Source organism: Camellia sinensis, chromosome 1 (assembly GCF_055761805.1).
Source record: "Camellia sinensis isolate YWXY chromosome 1, ASM5576180v1, whole genome shotgun sequence".
NCBI classification, from domain to species: domain Eukaryota; kingdom Viridiplantae; phylum Streptophyta; class Magnoliopsida; order Ericales; family Theaceae; genus Camellia; species Camellia sinensis.
The window spans coordinates 26657568-26678930 of NC_138961.1; the positions used below are offsets into that span (position 1 = coordinate 26657568).

Below are 21363 nucleotides of genomic sequence, written 5' to 3' on the forward strand. Positions count from 1 at the left end.
ATAATATTTTCTTTTAGTATGATTAAAATTAATGTGAATGATAGTTAAACAATAAAATAAATATAAAAAAAATACATTTTAATAAGAAAAAATGATAATATTATTTTTTTATTCACATAAAATAAAAAATAAAAATAAAACTTAGCTGTTATGATAAAATAATATTTGAGAGAAGTTAGTTTAATTCTGATAAAAGTCAGAGATTAATTTATTTTCTTTAAAAAGGAGGTGAGTGTAATTTACCTTACGACAAATTATATAATCTTCATAAACTAACAATCATTTACATTTTATCTTCTAATGTTTTAAACCTAACTATTACTTCTCAAATTATTTGACTTTGAACATAGTCTTTCTGTTGATTATTTATTAGATATTTAGATGAAAATTTATCAAGTGTTTTGCGCATGATGGTTATATTAAATTTTATGACTAAATTATCTTATTTTATTTTTTTATAAAAATTTAATATAATCAGCCTATGTATAGTGCTTAATAATTTTTATTCAAATATTTAATCAATGACTAATGGAAGTATATAATGTTTAAATTCAAATAGTTTGAAGGGAGAGTTTTTTTTTTTAATATTCTAAAAAAAAAAACAATTTATAGAATTGACTCACTTTTCAAATTAGTTGGGAAACTCCAACTAACCTGTTTTTTAAAATTATATTTTGAAAATACAATTTTAAAATTGAAATTACATTTTTAACCTGTAATTTCACCTTGAAATCGCATGTTGAAAATACAATTTCAAAAAGTAATGTTGAAAATACAATTTCAATTTAAAATTGTATTTTTAAAATGTGATTTTAAAAAGTAAGTTAATTTCTTAAATAATTTAAAAAGTATGTCAATTTTCTAAATTATTATTATTATTATTATTATTTTTTCAAAGAATATTTATAAAAAAAAAAACTCAATGGTGTAGGGATTTAATATAATTTACCCTTAATGGCCCTGTGTGGTAGAGCGGTGGGAAAGTGCTTATAGCTTATGCCTTAACAGATTATAACTTATAACTATGAACATAAGTTGATTTCTGACTTATAAATTAAGCTTCTCCTGTCCCACTCAAAGAATAAGCTGATTTCTAACTTACAAAAAGCTATAAGCTGCATTGTTAAGCTAAACCAAATACATCAAAATAACTTAAATTAAACTGAAAGCTGAAATAAGCTAAAAAAAAAAAAAAAAAAAAAACTGTAGCAAACAGGGCAATATAAAGATTTCACTATCTCATCTTCCTCGCCGAGGAAGGGTTTTGGGGGACTTTGGGTTTTGCCTTCCTCGTTCAACCCCAATCACTGGTGTTGCCTCTCTCTCTCTCTGCGAGAAGAATTGAAAATGGTTTTATCGAACAAAAAGCTGAAACAGAAGCTGAGAGTTGGTTTGGCCGAATCGTTAACAGCATCAGAGGCTAACAACGATTCTACAAAACCAGACCCGAACTCGCAGATTCAAGACTCTTTCAAGTCCCTCCTCGACTCTGCAGCCCAGAAACCCAGGTTATCCAAGCGAGAAAAGCGTAGAAAAACTCTATCTTTGCACGGTCCAGAGGATGTGAACGCAAGTGGTAGTGGCGATTTAGAGAAAGAGATTGAGGAAGCTGGGTCAGCAGGCGTGAATGAGAAGAAGAAGAAGAGAAAGAGGAAGGTAGATGAGGATCTGGAGGGAAGTGGTAGTGGTGATTTGGAGAAAGAGAGTGAGGAAGGTGGGTTTGAGGTTGTGAATGATAAGAAGAAGAGGACGAAGATGAAGAAGAGGAAGAGAGATGAGGGATTGGAGAGTGGCGGTTTAGAGATGGTAGAGGCGAAGAAGTCGAAGAAAAAGAAAAAGAAAAAGAAGAAGAAGGGAAAGAAGGTGGAGACTGAGCAAGTAAAGGAGGGTGAGGAGAGTGCAAATGGAGAGAGTGAACAAGGTGTGATAGAGACAATTAAGGCCAATGATAGGTATATTTTTCTATTTTTTTCTTTCGTTACTATAAAGTTAGCTACATTTCAAAATTGGGTGTTTTTGGTTTATGTCATTATATGCTTGTGAGTTGGTTGGTTGGGTTCATTTTGTGATATGTTAGTTTTGGTGAATTAATTTGGTTCAGTTTCTGTCACTCTGCTCTGAGTTTTGTGTATGAACAGAGTTGATTGTTTGTGTGTGTTGGAGGGTTTTGGAATGCTTGAAAAGTGGATGCTTGTCATGGAAATCTTATAAGCCTCCTCGAGTTCTTGAGTAGTTAGCATAGTTGTTTTTTCTGAAATCTATGCTTTCCAGATTTAGCTTATTTGTTTGATACCAATATGAATGAGTTTATGCTGTTCATTCTATTTATTTATTTTGTGTAGTATAAGTTTGGTTGCTGAGAAATTTGGAAGAAAAAGGGGAAAAAGAAAGAGAGAAATAAAAACTCTATAATTTAGAATTAAAAGTCAAAACCAAAGCTACTATCCTGATCCTCCCTTTATCCTTTCCTTTCATATGTTTTTAAATGCATCACAGCTTTTCTTTGGAGGAATATTTTCTGTTAAAACCCATTGATATTGCCATATCAAAATAATACATCGTCTTTAAAATATAATATATTTTTGGGAGGGAAACAAAAAAGGAAAAAGCCTCCTTGACCGTAGGATGTAAGGCAGAAGACAATTTCAGCCATCTAATGATAATTTGTCTAGAGGACATTTTGAACCATTAGATTGAATTGATCCTGACCATTTAATTTTAAGGTGACATGTGGGACAAAATTCAGAAACAGTTGTGTTTTGTTATATATATATATATATGTTATTTTCAAGGAAGAAGATGCCTTATTTTGTAATGGAAATGATGTTGAATTTTAAGCTTTCATTGATTTCATGATTGGGTTTTATTCTTACAGTCAAGAAACTGCGGAAGTTGTTACAAAAGTTTATGTGGGAGGAATTCCATATTACTCAACTGAGGATGATATTCGGAGTTATTTTGAAAGTTGTGGCACCATAACTGAAGTTGATTGTATGAAATTTCCTGAGAGTGGGAAATTCAGAGGAATTGCCATTATCAATTTCAAGGTAGGTACTTTCATAGATAGTTTATGCATTTTACTGTGCTTGTTTTTGTTATTTTCATCCATGATTCGCATAAGCAATGTTGGTTAACACACTTAACAGCCTCTTCTAAGTGCAGATTGGTGCTTTGGAAGTCAAATTAATTTAGAGTTTGTACTCGAAAATGTGTGTGTGCATGTATTTTTGTTTGTGGATGAATTTGAAGTTTACTCTCTAATCTCTAACTCTATACATTTGAATGTTATGGGTGGGTGGGTGTGTATCCATGTGCTTATTTTTTTTTTTCTTTCTATATTTATTTTTACTATTTTGGGCGGAGGGGAGTCGTTTGGTGAAGAGTTATGAGTCATGACCAATATTACAAATTTGACATTAAAATCTGGGAAGATAACCTATTCTTAAAATTCCATAGCAATATGGAAAAGTGTGGAAATAATGCAAACCTTTGCTGAGATACATCAACGCTGATTCTTAGGAAGATGATTGTTGTCATTAGATAGAAGGGATTGCAAGAGTTGTCTACTGTAGCAAGTTTGGTGCTCATCACACATCTCATTGATCTTCAATCTTACTGTATATGTTGGCTGCTGCTTTCGAGTGTGAAAGTGAAGCAAGTGTTGTATTATTTCCTTAACCATGTTGCTCCCCATGGTTCCCATTTCAAATTGTTTCTCCTTCACTTGGAGAGGTATTTTTTAAGTTGTTAACTGAGTCATTCTTTATTTTATGATGCTTTCCAATCTTATGTACTAATCTTGTCATAATAACTAACTGTGGTGAAAGAATAGCCTGCCTTTAAAAATCGTAGTAGATAGTTCGAGGGTGAAAGACAGATACCATTGGATGATGTAGAATATGGTAAATGACAGCAAATAGTGTGGTTGGTTTTAGATGAGTGACAATGGTAATATACTTAGAGGCCAATAAGCAATAGTTAAGGTCGGGCTTGGATGGCTTGATATATCAAGTACATAAGACTCTCTATTCTCCCATACGTACTTTTTTTCTGTACTTAATTTAACTTTTTTCCTTGGGTAGAGAGAGAGAGATCCATGGCTATACAAGTTCAAGCAGTCTTATTCTAAAACTTATGGGGGAACTTATGTTGTCAGTGGTTTGTTCATGCTAGCACAAAAAAAGTATCCCAATTATTAGAGTAGCTAAGTATAAATAAGTGCGACCTGTGTGACCATAATCAAAGTTCTCTGAATTCGGTTTCGAGTGGAAAGAAACATCTGGTGATTATAACCCAAATTGGAAGCTTTATCTCCCTAGAGCCCAAAAAGACTGTTGATTGAGGTCAATAATTGACGCTGGAAATACTCTCTAAACCTATTCTGTCTTTAAGGTTCTGTAACTCACCCCAACATAAAACTGTGGAAGGTTTATCCTTCTCTTGGCTTCTAATATATCCCTGGCCGTGTAAGTGCTTAAGAACTGAAGTAGTACTTGACATTCAAGCCTCACTTAACTTCTCGAAGCACTTTGAACCAATCGTCTAGGTCCTCCTCCTGTGGAGCCTGACCTACTCTGCTATGCTTGGCAACCTTGGTAATCGCCCTTTTCATAACATCTTGAACCACATCAAAACAGTGGTCTAGGTCCTTTCTGCTGTGGCACCCTTAGCTACGCTGCTAAATGTTTGACAAACTCAGTATTCATGCTTTGCATACTGTAAGCACATCAAAGCAGTGTTCTAGTTCCTTTCTTTTGCCAAATGCTTGGCTACACTTGGCCAGTAGGCCACTTGGCAAAGGAGTGTTCTTAAGGTTATCTTTTAAACTGTACTATTGTTAATTTGATTGGGTTACTCCCTAAATCAATGTTAATTGTCTCTTCATTCTCCAAGCTCCAACAAAGATTATTCTTCAATTTTTATCTCAATGAAATAAACTCTTGTGCTTGGCCTATGTTACATGAACTTTGGTGCTGTTGTGTTAAGTGTCAGATTCATCTAGTTCTCATGTTGAGGACACCTAGACATGGCTATATTTTATATTTCATAAATGCTTTCAAAATATTTTTAGGGTAAAATGATTTATAATGACTGAAATATGGCGTTTTATGCATAGTTATATATTAAACTTAACAATTTTTCTTATATTTGTTGGGTGCATCTCCAACTAGGCGTATTGGATACGTCTCATATCTTTGTCCAATTGTCTGACATGTGTGCTTCACAACCTTAGAAGAGTCCATGTAACGTAGGCCTTGGCGATAAGGGTGATGGAAATTCTAGAGTTGTGTTGCTACAAAGGTCTTGTGTACTTGGAAATAAGATCCGATTGAAAGATTGGTGGCAAAGAGATAGGCATATTCTGTGGACAAATTTGTTGGTAATCTTTGTTGTTACAGTTGCTGACATGATGAGTACCAGTGGAAAGCAAGAGCACAATTCCAATTTTGGTTCCACCTTCATTTTTAGTTCTGCTCAAACCTCGGCCCTCCTCCTCCCCCTTCCCCCTCCCCAACCAGCAGCAGCAGCAGCCTTCTTTTGGTCGAGGTCTAAGCCAAACTGAAATTCTAAATTTCTTCAAAATGTTAGAACTCCTTGCAGAGGCCATATCATATTGGCTCGAAGTTTAGAATTGGTTGGATATAGGAGAGGAAGGGAGGGAGATCTGTAAAGATGCATTCGAGTTTTGAAATTTTAACAGTTGCATTGAACATGTATTAAACTAAATGTAGTTGAGATGAAAATGTTTAGATAGATTTTGGTAAGATTAGGAAAGACAGAACTAAAAATTAATATATTCTTAAATTGGTGGTAGTAGCACTAATTGAAGATTAGTTGAGAGAGAATAGATTAAGATGGTTTGGTCATGTACAACGAATACCTATGGATGGAAAGAAGAGAGATATAATTACCATAAATGTAAATGTTAGGGGCAGAGGAGGAAGACTTAAACTGAGATGCGATGTAGTTATAAAAAAATATGAGAAAATTTTATTTAGTTTAACTGAACATATAGCCCTTTATAGAGCATAATGGCAAAAAAAATTCATGTAGCCAATCCCACTTGATTGGGAGACAGAATAAGTTTGGTTTGGCTATTAAACATATATTTTTTGTTGACTGGAGTTCTTGTAGGTTTGATTGTGATTCTGTATTCTTTTTGCAGACTGAAGCTGCCGCTAAACGAGCCTTAGCCCTTGATGGATCTGACATGTGAGTAACATATAAACTACATGTTATTACTCATAATCCTATTTTTCCTCTGTAATGCTGATGGAACCTTTGTTTTGTGCAGGGGTGGACTGTTCCTGAAAATCCAGCCCTACAAGTCGACTAGACCTAAAACAGTGTCATCTGATTTTGCCCCTGCAATCATGGAAGGCTACAATAGGATCTACGTCGGAAACTTATCGTGGGATATAACCGAGGATGAACTGAGGAAACTTTTCTCTGATTGCAGTATTTCCACTATTCGATTTGGCGAAGACAAGGAAACAAAGGAGTTTCGAGGTTATGCCCATGTAGATTTCACTGATAGTGTCTCAGTAAACATGGCATTGAAACTGGATCAAAAGATCGTTTGTGGGAGACCTGTGAGAATAAGATGTGCGGTTCCAAAGAAAGTAGTAAAAGAGTCTTTGGAAGCAGCGGTTCCAAAGAAAGTAGTAAAAGAGTCTTTGGAAGCAGTGGTTCCAAAGAAAGTAGTAACAGAGAGCGATTCGAAATCTTTGCTGATAAGTAAGGAAGCTGATAATGGTGATGCGAGCGCTGTCAGTGGAAAGATTAGGAGAAGAACTTGCTACGAGTGTGGTGAAAAAGGCCATCTTTCATCATTGTGCCCTAACAAACAAGCTGACGATCTAAAGAAAGTAGTAACAGAGAGCAATTCGAAATCTTTGCTGACAAGTAAGGAAACTGATAATGGTGATGCAAGCGCTGTCAGTGGAAAGATTAGGAGAAGAACTTGCTATGAGTGTGGTGAAAAAGGCCATCTTTCATCATCGTGCCCTAACAAACAAGCTGATGATCTAACGAACAGCGGTGCAATGTAATCACATTGGAAATGTATTAACTTGTTTCTTTGTTGTTTATTATATGAAAAATGCATAAATTTCAAAAGAAAATAACTTTTAACATTGTTCTGGGGGACTTGGTTGTTTTTTAGCTATTTCTGGTAGAGCCAAACTGCCTTGTTACATCAACAGTTTTGACATTCTATGGATTTTTTGACCATTTTAATCTTTTTCCTCTGAAGTTTCTTGCAAAAGAAAATTTGTAGATTCTGATTATAGATTGCATGCTTTGATCCAGGAAGTGTCTGTATCTCAGGCTCTACATATTTTTCACAAAATGTTGAACACCCAGGTGATTTCACGTGCTGTTTGGATCATTGTTAATATTGAAGGATAAGCATTGTTCTGGTGGTATCATTTGCTCCATTTTTCAGGTCGGCACTGCTAATTGATCAATGTTAATGTTATGTTTGGATCTTTAGATTTATCAAGAAAAGGAGTTAAATGAAACTTATAAAATTAAATTTTTTTTTTTCACTTTATCTTCTTATCCTTTATTTTTATATTTTTGGAATAAATTATGTCGATCTCGAAAAACTTACAGTTAACTCTATGATTTGTCTTCCCTTACTGTTAAATTCACATTACATTTAATCATCCATGGATGTCCGTTATTCATTAAGCAATTAGATTGAACAAATAACTTTGTATTAAAATGTTTATTTTGTCCTTAGTTAATTGAATGTACCCCCAAAAGAACAGGTCACTCTATTTGCACTCTAAAAATTAAGTTGGGCATTTTAATTTAAGAAAGTTTCTATTTTCACATATCAAAATTTTTTTTTGTGCACACTTAATGAATAAAAAATTTATTATATTTTTATCACCAAACAAAATTACTAATATAGACATTATTACACAATTTACATTAGAATATGAGTTTTTTCAGTACACAACTTATTATTCTGAAGTTCATAAGTTCCTTCACAAAACATCTGACAGAAGGTTCTTTTTTGATTTTCTTATTAAATTTTTATCAAGTTTTATATATATGTATATATTTATATGTTATGTGTACTCCTTCTCATGGATTTGGAGATTATTGAGCCAATGATAATTGGTCGGTGTACAGGAAAGAAATAAACCTTCTCGTATAATCCTGTTGACCAAGTCTACTTTCCTCTGTACGTCGTCGTTTTATCACCTGAAAACACAAACGTAAGCTAGCCGGCGGGTGTGTGCCGGAAACCTCTCCAATGCCTAAGTCAGTCAACTTGACAAATAGACAAAAGCTCTGAGTATTCAGAAAGCAAAGTTGTGTGTTACCTCTCCAAAGGTGATGTTTGTGAGCTTTTATAGGTTTCGTGTGGCACAATCCTAGTAGGACTTTTACTCCTCCATGCAGAGTCTTCCCAGGATTCGTACTCTTGAAAGATAATGCTTATCCTTCAACACCCCCTCTTAAACCAAGTGAGATGGTTTTTACCATGGCCAAACTACAACATGACCGAAATAATACTGGCTATGCCGAGCCACAGAGTAAGCCGAACTATTCTTAGTTCGGTTCTTCCTTTTACTCCTCCTTATCTCGGTTCTCTCATGTACAACCCATGGTCTGTTTAGACCGAGCTTCCAAGTAGCAAGGTTCTGACAGTTCCCACCACAATGCGCCTTGACCGGGCTAACACTAGTCCGGAATAACTACAAGTCGCTTCCGGACCAGAGTAACGTTGCATTTCTCTCGGGCCGAAGTAATTTTGTACCTCTCTTGGGCCGAAGTAACTTTACGGTCTTTTTACCCAGCCCTTCGTACTATGGGTCATAATGACCATCTCCTAGCTCGGCCCAATTTTCACAAAAATTACCCTCTCAGTCGGGTCAAAGGACTGATTCAGCCAAACATTAGTTAGTTGATTGTGTGGTTTTTGTTGAGCTCAATTAGTTTATAGTTTTCAAGAATTGTTTCCTTGGTCTGGTATGAGCAATATGAGTTTTGTCTGTAATGATCTCTATACTTATACATATATTTGCATAACTAAAAAGAAAAAAGAAAAAAAAAGCAACAAAGGAAGATAAAAATATAAAAAAATCTTATTCACAAGGTACATAATCGAATTAAAAATTTGGTTTAGAATTTGAACTTTGAGAGAGGAGATATTGTTCGGTACTAGATTTCTGAATTAGGAGTCTTAGTTCAATAACAAATTTATGAATCATAGTGTATTCGGAGAACTAATATTGAATGATTTGAAAAATTGATCCTCCTTTATTCAGTCAACCACAAATCGACGTGTTTGATTGTCAATTAGATGCGCAGATGTCAAAGCTTTGAATGCTTTTTATGGAGAATAAGATTGAAGAATTGAAGGTTTTGAACAAAACTCCTCTTATTAGTGTTGAGTGTGTGTAGTTTGGTGTGTATATCTTGGGTAGGGTATAATTCAAACAATTGTATGTGGATTGAGAGAAATAAAATATTTCAAATTTATTAAGTGTGTACCTTAAAAGATGATGTGTATAGAGAGGAAAGGATGCGTGGAAATAAAATTATCCAAATTTATTAATTTTTTTATTATCATTAAGTCCTTATTTAAAATGATCAAAAAGTATCTGACATTAGAAAAAGTGTAAATCAAAGTGTTTTGAATATCCCATTCATCATCAATCCCAATAATTATTTTCTCTCTCTTCTCTTCTTACTCTCGTCGCTTTGCATCTTCATACATAAGGCTTCGTTTGGGAAGTGGGTTGGCTTTTTGATTTTTTTGATTTTTTTGACTATTTTAGCCTGGGCTAAAAAGCTTGGTTTGGGAAGGATTTTTGGACTTTTTGGACTTTTTTTGTGAGAGAAGAGTGTAATGATTATGGATTGGATGTGATGTTTTGTTTGTTGTGCTAAAATAGTCTATTTTTTGTGGCTAAAATAGCCACAAACCATCTTCCCAAACGGTGCCGATAGCCACAAACTATTTTGTCTATTTGCTTGAATCTATCATTCTTACATTCTATTTCATATTGAAATCAAGATAGACAATAAAGAATATGTTTTCAAGCAATTTTCTATAAATAAAGTAGGTTTTTATTTGATATTTCTCATTTTTTGTTGTTTGGTTTACGGAATTGATTCTAAAATTCAGTGTTGAACAAATTACATTTATTTAGAAACTTGTTTCCAAACAAAATTCATATAATTCGGCATCGAGTATCTAGATGAAAAGGTTGGAGCAAATTTTTTATTTTTCGAAACTGAGTATCCGAATAAATTTCATAGGTTCAAAATTAAGTATCTAGACATATGTAATTTGTTCGACACTGAGTATTCAAATGAAAATGTTGTGACTAATTTTCTATTGTTCGGAACTGAGTATCTGAACATATTTAATTTGTTCCGCATTGATTATCCGAAAAAATTTCATAGGTTTGAAATTAAGTTTTTGGACATATATAATTTGTTCGACATAGAGTGCCCAAATGAAAAAAGTTAATAGAATTGGAGTGTCGAAAGTAGAATTTCTAAGATTTTTTATTTTTATTTTTAGGGTTATAATAGGAATTATTTGGGATGTCCAAATAAATATATAAATAAATATTTAAATTTTCAATTTGGTTATTCCAACTAATGGGGTATCCAAACTAATTTTTGAGATGCATTTAGAATTACCCAAAAGAACCCTTTTGGTAAAAATGGAAAGACAAATTATCCTCTCAATTTTAAGCATATATTTTGTCCCCCATCTCTCTTATTGAACCGTTGACACCCTCCTAACTGTTACCTCTTCAAGTCGTGAGATGGAGTGGAGATGGAGGTAGAATCGTGTCCTTGGGGTGATAGAGATGCCTCTCTCAGTTGTGGGGTAAGGTAGAGATGAAGGAGGTAGAGCGATGGCCTTGGTATAAGGGAGATGGAAGTGGGTGACGGAGTCCAAAACACGCTAGCAGATGTGGCAGAGTTGGGCAGCGACAACAGGGATGATGGATTTTAATACAGATCTTACTTGGTTTAAAACAGATCTAGTTTTTCAAACCACATCTATAAAAAGAACAGTGATTAACTGGTTTAAAAAAAAAAAGATGAGAAGTGTAGGCAAGTTTCTTCTAAAAAAATAAAAAAATGTTTTGTTTAATTAAATAAGTGATTGTTTCGTAAAATAAAAGCGTAAAATCTCTGAAGACGATTTTATTTTTAATATTGTGATAAATTTCACTGTATACTTTTGATTATTTTAACAATATAGATATCTGGTAGGTCTCACATATGGATCCCATACATGTGGGTCTTACATGTGTGAGGCCTATTTGTTAAATATTTATATTTGACCTTTGTGTGCATAAGTTTATTGAAATGTAAAAATTCAAAAAGACTCACAAAATTTCCTATCTAACAAAAAAAAAATTTTTTTTTTAGCAATTATCAAGCATCTTATTTTTTTTAAAAAAATTATAGTAATTAAAAAAATTAAAAAAACAATTGTCAAATTCATCTTACGAGCAAGAGCTTCTAAATACAATTATTCAATATTTAAAATATATATTAGATTGATGTTACATATTTTTTAAAAAAATATTTAATAAATTATTTTAAATTTATAATACATAAATAAAATTCATTCTATGTACGAAATACAAAACTTTAAAGAGTTGGCCTAATAGACATAATTTGAGCCGGGAGGTGTGACCTAAGCTCTTTAGGGCCAATCCAAAAATTTGATTTAAATAGAATTTGTACATTCAAATTTCAAAAAAAAAAAAAAATCCTTAATATTTTTTTCTTCTAATTACCTCATACTTTTATTTTATTACAAATCAATGCTCCTCTCCCAGTTGAACCCAAAAATAGCCCCACGCATTTGTTTCCCTTAGCTTCAAATATATAAACATTGCATGCTTTGAAAACCAAAAACACACACCAAATGACCAAACCAAGTCATCTCCTCCTCGGCAACCCACCATCTCCATCTTCATCTGCGTACCCTTCTCACAAATACCATCCCCATTCTCTTCCTCTTCCATTCAAGTTTTGATATCTCTCTCTTCTCTCACATACTATCCCTTTCTTGGTTTCTCTTCTTCAGGTTTAGTTCAATCAATCAACTGGGTTTTTGAGTTTCAATGGGACCCATTAGAGGGCTCAAGAGGAAGAGGAAGATTGAAAAAGAGGTTGACCAAAATGCTGCCCTTTCTTCTCTGCCGTACCAACCCGAGTCCTTGGATTGGTGGGACCACTTCTCCAAGCGGATTACTGGTACATAGAGTTTACAAATCTCATTTTTTGCTTTTCTTTTATGAGTTTTCTTGATATGGGTTGTCAAGCTTTTTGTTTGATTGTGCTCTGGTCTTTCTGGGTATTCTTGAATTGGTGTTTGTGAGGCTATTTAGTTAGGTTTTCTTTGCACTTGGCAAAATTTTGGGACATGGGTTGTTGTTGTATCCTTGGTTTGAATATGCTGATTTTGTTCATATAATGCACTTGGGTATCTTCCAATTTTTATTTTTTATTTTTTTTGGGGGGTTACATTCCAGTTTTCTTTTGTTTAATTGTAATTTTTTTTTTTTAATTTTGAAAAGCTATGTGTTCACAAATATCTAAAGGTCTGTTTGGCTGCTACGAAAACAATGGTGAAGGAAATTAATATATGAAGAAATGTATTTTGTATTTTTTTGATTAGATAAAAGAAATATATTTGTGTTTTACCACTTCTCCAAGAGGTTTACTGGTACATAGACATTACAAATCTCATTCTTTACTTTTCTTTTATTTGCTTTCTTGATTTGGATTGTTGAGCTTTTTGGTTATTGTGCTCAATGTTAACTAACCTTTCTGGGTATTCTTGAATTGGTGTTTATGATTCTATTAGTTAGGTTTTCTTTGTATTTGGCAAAATTTTGGGACATGGGTTATTGTATCCTTGATTTGAATATGCTGATTTCGCACATATAATGCACTTGGGTATTTTCCATTTTTTATTGTTTTTGTTACAAGCCGGTTTTCTTTAGTTTGTTTGTATTTTCTATTTTTATTTAGAGCATTGCTACATACACCGAAGTTGGATTTGTCCGAATTATCCGAATTTGTACATGCCGGTCGTCTAGTCGGTGATCCCAGCGGTCGTCCAGCCGATAGGATGCCGGTTACACCGGTAGACAAAGGTAACAGTCGCAGTTGACAAGGGTGACAGTTGCGGTTGAAAAGGGTGACGCCGGTCGTCCGGCTCGGCGGAGCTCAAATTTGGTGGATCAATCATTTTTGTTTTATTTATTTATTTTTAAGGGTTATATGTTCAGAAGTATATAATGGTTTGTTTGGCTGCTAAGAAAATAATGATGAAATTATTTGTTTTTTGTTTTATTTTATTTTATATATATTTTTTTGTTAGATAAAAGAAATATATTTGTGTTTTTACCTCCAGGAAATTCATTGTGTAAGCAAAATAGGCAAGGAAAAGTCCAACTTAAAGTTCTTCATTGGCGTATACATGATAGCATAGAATTGTAAACTGTTTATGAAAGAGTTTAATCATTTTGTCGAAATTGGTGTTTACGACAGCAAAATATGTAACCTTAAAAATTGTCTGATGGGACATCTGTAGCAATTTCACAATTGGAGATCCTCATAAACTCACTAGGTGTGATGACACAATAAGTTGAATTTAATGCCTTAAAATCCAACAGAAATTTTCAATGTTAGTTTTATCCCATTCATTAGCAAGTTTAGGTTTTAGTTACCAGTCACCACTAGAGTCTGACACCATAGGAGTTCTATATCCAGTTTCAACAGATAACCAAACACATTCATCAATAGATCTCAAGAATGCGTTCATGCATGCTTTCAAATAAGATGGTGGTTTGGTGGTCAAAGTATAGTATTTGGGAACAAGATGGTGGAGGTTGAAAAAAATAAAGAACTTTCCCCTAATATGTTCGATCTTTAATGTCTCTAATTTGTGCTCTAACATTAATTTTGATGATATCTTCTTTAGCTTGTAATTTATTTATTTTTTATGGATGATCTATTCATTATTGAACTTAAATACTTTTGGCATTTGTGAAGTAATGATTTATGATTGATGAAATAGTATTTTGCTAGTGGATGATATTTATAGATTGGTAGATTGGGTACAAACCTAACCTTGGTTTTATTTGCACAAGGTGGTTGCCCTCAAATTCGAACCCACAATCTCAAGATTGACATGCCATCACTTAAAATTTTAAATGTCATAAAAATAAGTTTTTAAGTTGCAGACTTCTTAATTCTTAATTAATGTTGAATGTTGAGTTTTTAACCTTTTTTGATTTTGCCATCGATGAGTTGTACCATCATCACCCCACTCCAACATTATCGCCGCTACCGCAACCACCACCACCACCATCACTCAACTATCTCCACCATCACTACCACCCCTCCATCTCCACTACCACTATTGGCACAACTACCCACCATATCACCACCAACACAACTATCACTACTGTCACCGTCACCACTATTGCACCAACACTACCATCACCACTACACTACCACAACACCAACACCACTATTGTCACTCCACTACAACCACCAACGACACCCCACCCCTCTACCTTTATCATAACTTTGCCACTATTACCACCACCACCCACCACCACTGTAGCCGCCATCACTCCACTATCACCACCACCATCTTCGCCAACTCTATCCAACCTCACAACCACCACAACTGCCATGCCACTACAACAACCACCGTCACACTATCTTACCACCACATTGCCATTGTCATTGTTGTCGCTGCTTGCAAGATAAGGTATTTTCCATAACCTAAGATGTTCTAGGTCTCATTTTTAGTTCCTAATAACAAATATGCAAAAGGGTTGTCATAGGAACTTCAATTCTAGGATTTTTGATGTTTTGATTATTCACAACTTCTCCCGAAAATGAAATTTTAGAAGTTCACTACTTGATTCACTCTACTCCCATAGCAGACAATAAATACTCAATGGCTATGTATGTCCTAAAGTAATGAAATATGCTCATATAATTTTCTCTGAGATTGGTTTGAAGCACACATTGCATTGTCTTTGGATGTCTTCAATGTTTAGCACTTGGACACTAATACCTGCACACCAAACCTGGACACCTAGCACACATTTTGTCTACAGAAATTGCCAACACACTAAATCCTAAATCCTCTAGCAATGTTAACTAAGGAGGTAATTAAGTGCATGACTGGTAAAGCTGCAAATGGTGGTGATGGTGTTACTAGTTATATGTGTTGTTCAAGAGGTGGTTTTGGTGTCTATCTATGGTGGTTGTGGCAAGGGTACCTTAGGGCTTGTTGAACTGTGCAGAAATTAGTAGGATTATCGCATGTGATTCTTGTTATGCTTGTGGGCTTCAGTTATTTTCTTTGTTGCTATTGTGGTTGGAATAATTTGATCTCTCAGTTTCATTAACATGATTTCATATTTTATTTGTTTTATTAGTAGTGTGTTAAAAAGGGGGATAGTGTGTGGTGTAGTGATCCTAAGTCATTATATGGGAAAAACATGTTCAGGATTTTTATGTTGACTTAAAAACATGTGTAGTGATCCTAAGTCATTATATGGGAAACATGTTCAGTTATTTTAATGTTGTTTTAGGATTTTTAGCACTTCACCAGAATGCATTTTCCCCTTTTTTGTGGTTTTATACTTGACATTGTACAAAATTGCCGCATTTTTTGTGCTTCTTAATCAACCTGCTGTTTAAAATGCTTTTTCCTTGTAGACATGTATCACTCAAATGATGGTTAGGGTAGTTATACAAGGAAAGTAATGTTTTTCTCTTGAAAGCAATAACTTTTTGCTTTTACTAAAAAAGATTCTTGTTTTGGATTCTGTGAAAATATACATTTGATAATTATTGCTGAGCAAGATATAGTGGTATTGACAGTTACGGCCAAGCCTTTTATGACCCATCTGTGTTCCTTTCACTTGATGAGGAAGGAGATTGAGAAGGATGTTACCCATAGACTTAATAGCTTCGTTGTTAAATGTTCTTGTACTATGAGGTTGATGCATTTATAGTATATATACAGAAAAGAAACTTAGTAGGCAATAAGACAACTAAAGAGTGGGTTGTTGAAAAAGGATGTATGTGTCTATGATGCATGGATGTGTACAGGGTACAAGGGCCTCAATATTGACATCCCCATATGACAAAATCTGAACCGAATCAAACTAAGTCTTGTGTCCCAATCATAAAATTTAGGGTAAATTACAAATATAGTCTCTGAGATTTGCTTAAAATACAGATTACTCGCAGTAGTTTAAAAAATTACAAATACATCATTATTAGTATTTTTTATTTAACATAATTAACTAAAAATATGAAATTCATAATTGGTCTCCTGTACAAAATAAAATTACCTAAATTATTAATTAAAACATATTTCTAATATCATTAAAAACTATTAATTAATTTGATGATTTATTAATAAAATTGGTGATTTGTTATGAAATTAGAAATCTCAGGAGGTGGAATGTAATTTCCAAAACCACAGGAGGTGATTCGTATTTTAATCAAACCTTAAGGGGTGTATTTGTAATTTATCCTAAAATTTAATGTTTTACGTATGCATCCAAACAACATAGGATTATTGAGTGTTCTGAGTTCCCAAGTAGGTAATATTAGAGTTCATGTGAGCAAGCAGAGGTGATTTTACGTGAACATGGATCCAAAACTTATATTCAACACCTCAATATTATCTCAATTTTAGAAAGAATTGATCCATGAGTTTGAGAGTGTTATATGTTTTTCCTTATGATTAATTCTAGGTGTGAAAGAATGCCTCTCTAGGCATGCCTGGAGGAATATCTGAATAGAATCAAATGCATGTTAGGAATTAAAAAAAGTTTCCAACATATGGATATGAGTGTATTAAATGTGTCTGGGTATATCACTGAAGCATCAGGAACTAATGCATGCCGACTCCTTACTAGAAGTGTTTGTACTAACTAGGTTGATATAATCAAATTGAAACAATGAACATCCTAATAGAAGGAGAAAGAAGAGAAACATTTGGAATAGCATAATTGATTATTTCCAACTAATGTGATGAAATGAATGTATTGAGATCATTCAGGCATGCACATGAAAGACCAATAACAACATGAAAAACTTAGTTATGCGAATTTAAAAATCCGGAGAAGGTGTTGGGATAGTCAAAGAAGATGCAAATAGAATTAGCAAGGAGTTTGAAGTGTTGAAATAATGCCTTATGAGAAAGACAATTTTTTAAAATTCCTGTCTACTTTATCATGAATCTTACAATTGTGAGGTGTTTATAGTGTTGTATAGTGTAATAATATGACTAAGGTAGTTTTTGGCACAAGACAAAGGTCTATTGTGAAATTTGAAAATAATGAGACTTCTTTTGGCTTGTAATGGGAGACTCGAAGCTTAGTCTATATCCTGTTAACCAAAGAGTTTCACAATTGAGGATGGGTAAAATTTTCATCCGTATGGCTACTGCATGCTTGTTTATCACATCATAAGCTGATAGCTTCTCAATCATTCCAGATAATAATTTAATGTGGTGTTGAAATGCATACAAATCTGTAGGCACACAAATGCAGTGTTTATTTTTGAGCTTGTGAAGCTTTTTGAGTTTCTTCATGCACACATAACATAGTTTCAGGTAGTTTTGTTTATTTATATTCCCTTGTCTACTTTCTCAGTGTACTCCGTCCCTCACTTTGGTTTATCTTCTGCTTCATTTGGTACAATCTTCCATTAGTCAAAGGCTTGTTCCAACATGCATTGATAGAGTAGGTCCTAATCTCAAATTTACACACTGCTTCATTTTAAGACGAGAGTTATGAGTATATGAAGACTTACATTGGTTGCTGTTATTGCTTACCAGTGATGCCATTGGGAAAAAATTTAAAAAAATCTTGCTGTGTGTACGTTGCCAAATTGAAAGTTTATGGATACCCAAAAACCAGTCATATCATTGTACACTGACTACATCAGTTGAGATCTTATAACCAGAAATCTCGATCTGGTGATTTATAAGTATATCAATCAATCAAATGGTTTACAATTGGTATTTTTCCAGAAAAATACTATTTGTATCTCTCTTTTGATGTCTCAAATATATTTGGCACACTTTTTGTCTTCTCCATGGGCCATTTTATTTGTAGAGTTGCATATGAAATGTAGCCCCTCTTCCCACTGAATTTAGATGCAATATGTTATAGTGGCTCCTAAAATTATTATAAATTTTGGTTGATAGTTTGATCAAGCAAATACTGACTGAGTTTTTACCCAAATAAAAGGGTTTGGTCTCATAATCTCATTAGGAGAAGAGATCCTCTTTCCACTCAAAGTCCCATTCCTCACTTAGGGACCTCTGTCTGACCCTTACCCAATCATATACATCTGTAATGGGAGATGAGTATTTCTCTCTGTTGTATAATATATGAAGGCTCTAAGTTCTGCTTCCTGATACACACTATTTGATCCTTATGTTATTCATTTTTGTCTTCTTTCCATAAGCTAACATGTGCAGATTATACTTGGTATGTAAAGTTCTAATTTCTTAAAAAACTAGAATTATGGTTTTGTCCTTTTTTTTTTTTTTTTAATCATTGGGCATATGTTAATGCTTCAACTAGTTTTAAATTCGAAGATAGCCTGGTTGTATAAAGGTTTTGCTTGCCATTAATTAATGACATCCTTTTTGAAGCAAACATATAATAGGAAGGGTTTTTTTTCACAACAATTTTTTTGATTTAGTTTTCACTAATACCAAGTAGAGCCTTGAACTTCATTAAGCATAATATGATCTTGGGGAAATCATTCCTTTTTGTTTTGCCTTATAAATAGTCAAAGGACACAAAAAGAGGTAAATATTTGAGTAGGCATATTCGGACAGCTTGGGCATAAAAATGCTGTTGAAATTATCTGAATACTTGTAGCACTATTTGAGCATGTGATTTATTATGTTTGGGCATATTTCTAACCTTTGTCTTGGCTGTAAGATGTACTTCACACCACCATTTGGGGGCAATTTTGTCTGTTTTGCGGAAATGTCCATGGGGGCTTCTATTTACAAACTTCACACCATTTTTTCTTCAGAAATCAACTTCCGAACCAAAGGTACGAACCACAGGTTTTTTTATTCGGAAGTTGATTTCTGAACCATAAGTTTTTGTTTGGAAGTTGATTTCTGAACCAAAAAAAAATTTGTATTGAGAGAGTGATGTGTGGAAATAGAAGCTTCCATTGTTCATTCCTTTCGCTTTGATAGTACCTCTAAATTTGGGAGAGGCAGAGATTGAGCAGTAGCATTAATATTTGTTTTCCACCAGGAATTTTGATTGGAAAATTCTCAAATAATTCTTGTGATGAATGATTATTTATTTCCTTATTATTTGTGCTTTTCAGGGCCTTCATCGCAATTAAAGGATCTACCTAAATTTGAATCTGTTTTGAAGATTTCAAGAAAGACATTTAACTACATCTGTTCACTTGTGAAGGAAGAGATGATGGCTAGGCCTGCAAACTTCACAGATCTCAATGGCAAACTTTTGTCTCTGAACGATCGAGTCGCTATCGCTTTAAGAAGGCTGAGCTCTGGTGAATCTTTATCAGCTGTTGGCGATTTGCTCGGGATAAACCAATCAACCGTTGCCCAAATAACTTGGCGTTTTGTGGAAGCCATGGAAGCAAGAGGGCTCCACCACCTCCGGTGGCCCTCCACAGAAGCTGAGATGAAAGAGATAAAGAGTAAATTTGAAAAATTCCGAGGCCTACGCCTACCCAATTGTTGCGGTGCCATTGACACCACACACATTATGATGTGCCTGTCATCAATTGATCGGTCAAATAACATCTGGTGTGATAAGGAGAAGAATCACAGCATGATCCTCCAGGCAATTGTGGACCCCGATATGAGATTCCTCGACATTGTCACTGGATGGCCAGGAAGTTTGAGTGACTCACTCGTTCTCAAAAGCTCGACCTTCTTCAAACTATCCGAAGAAGGGAAGAGGCTAAATGGGGAAAAAGTGAAAATCTCAGAAGGAACAGAATTAAGGGAATTTATCGTTGGGGACCTAGGGTTTCCTCTGTTGCCGTGGCTTCTAACTCCGTATCAAGGTCATAGCCTCACTGATTCTCAAGCCAACTTCAACAAACAGCTTTCTGCAACTCGAATGGTGGCACAAAGAGCATTGGCAAGGTTGAAGGAGACGTGGAGGATCATACAAGGTGTTATGTGGAGGCCTGATAAGAATAGATTGCCGAGAATTATTCTTGTTTGTTGTTTGCTGCACAATATAGTCATTGATTTGGAGGATGAGGTGCGAGATGAGATGTCTTTATCTCATCGTCATGATTCAGCTTATCGGCAGCAAGTTTGTGAATCTGGTGACGATTCTGCCTCTATTCTAAGAGACAAGCTTTCTCTCTACTTATTAAGTAGACTGCCATCGATTGATTCGTCGACTTAACATTGTCCTATTTGTTGAATTGGAAGCTAGTTGAAGACAATTGGGTAGTTTGTTTAGGGTTAGCACAACAATCCATGATCCTGTGACATGAACTCACATATTTTTTTTCTTTTCTTTTTGTGATTTATTTGAAAGCAACTTTAAATATTGTGGCTTGTAGTTGCTGACTTTTTCAGTTCCATTTTAGTTACTGCAGATCACAAACGCATTGTAAGTGGGATAATTTCAGGCCACAATGTAAATCTTTGTGCCATTTTCTTAGGTCTCAAATCAGCTTTCCATTATTGTTTTGTATTTATTTACAGGCAAGTACAAGGTCTAACATTTGGTAACACCCTCGCTGCCTTAGTGTACGAGGCTCTCGTCAATGTAGGATTTGAAAATGATCAAATGCCTGCCTTACCTGAAATGCATAGAGATTGTTTTTGTGTTTTTATTGCTATGCCAAGACTCACCCTTTGTATGGATGTCTTAGGAATGATAATTCGTTCCATTATATCTCAATCTACTGAATCAAATAGGACATAATGATTTACAATTATTTATCTATATCGTATACTCCATGTTCTGAATGTTACCAATCTATTAGAGCCACATGCAACCATTTGAGTTTGAGACCACTAAAAATGAGAAAACTACATTTGTTTTGAGAAAATTATTAAAAATGAAATAATATGATTAAAAATAGATTAAAAGTTAGAAGATGACTTTTAACAATTTTCTCAAAATAAGTGCCCTAGGGACACCATGCGTTTTTAGGGGTGAGCATGGTCTGAATTGGTTTGCATTAAGGTAAAATCAAAATTAATCCGTTATTTACAGTTTTTGAAAAATTAGAACCAATTCAATCTGTTTAAATCGTAGAACCAATTCGAACCAATCC

At 34.2% G+C, this 21363-nt stretch overlaps 2 protein-coding genes across 4 annotated transcripts; both read left to right on the forward strand.

Moving 5' to 3' along the window:
* The first annotated feature begins 1225 nt into the window (after positions 1-1225).
* Positions 1226-7239, forward strand: PHIP1 (phragmoplastin interacting protein 1). Its single transcript, XM_028271061.2, has 4 exons — positions 1226-1952; positions 2876-3047; positions 6167-6213; positions 6296-7239. The coding sequence occupies exons 1-4, from the start codon at positions 1348-1350 to the stop codon at positions 7050-7052; spliced, it is 1581 nt and encodes a 526-aa protein (XP_028126862.2). The 5' UTR covers positions 1226-1347; the 3' UTR covers positions 7053-7239.
* A 4453-nt stretch (positions 7240-11692) lies between these two features.
* On the forward strand, positions 11693-20733 carry LOC114323446 (PIF / Ping-Pong family of plant transposase). 3 transcript variants are annotated; one of them, XM_028271057.2, is made up of 3 exons: positions 11840-11979; positions 12086-12255; positions 19414-20733. In XM_028271057.2, the coding sequence occupies exons 2-3, from the start codon at positions 12123-12125 to the stop codon at positions 20478-20480; spliced, it is 1200 nt and encodes a 399-aa protein (XP_028126858.2). In that variant the 5' UTR covers positions 11840-11979; positions 12086-12122; the 3' UTR covers positions 20481-20733. The 3 variants fall into 3 exon arrangements, with proteins under 3 accessions (XP_028126857.2, XP_028126858.2, XP_028126856.2); XM_028271056.2 differs by having other exon boundaries at positions 11693-12255; XM_028271055.2 differs by lacking the exons at positions 11840-11979; positions 12086-12255 and adding an exon at positions 12302-19125.
* Positions 20734-21363: the final 630 nt, after the last annotated feature.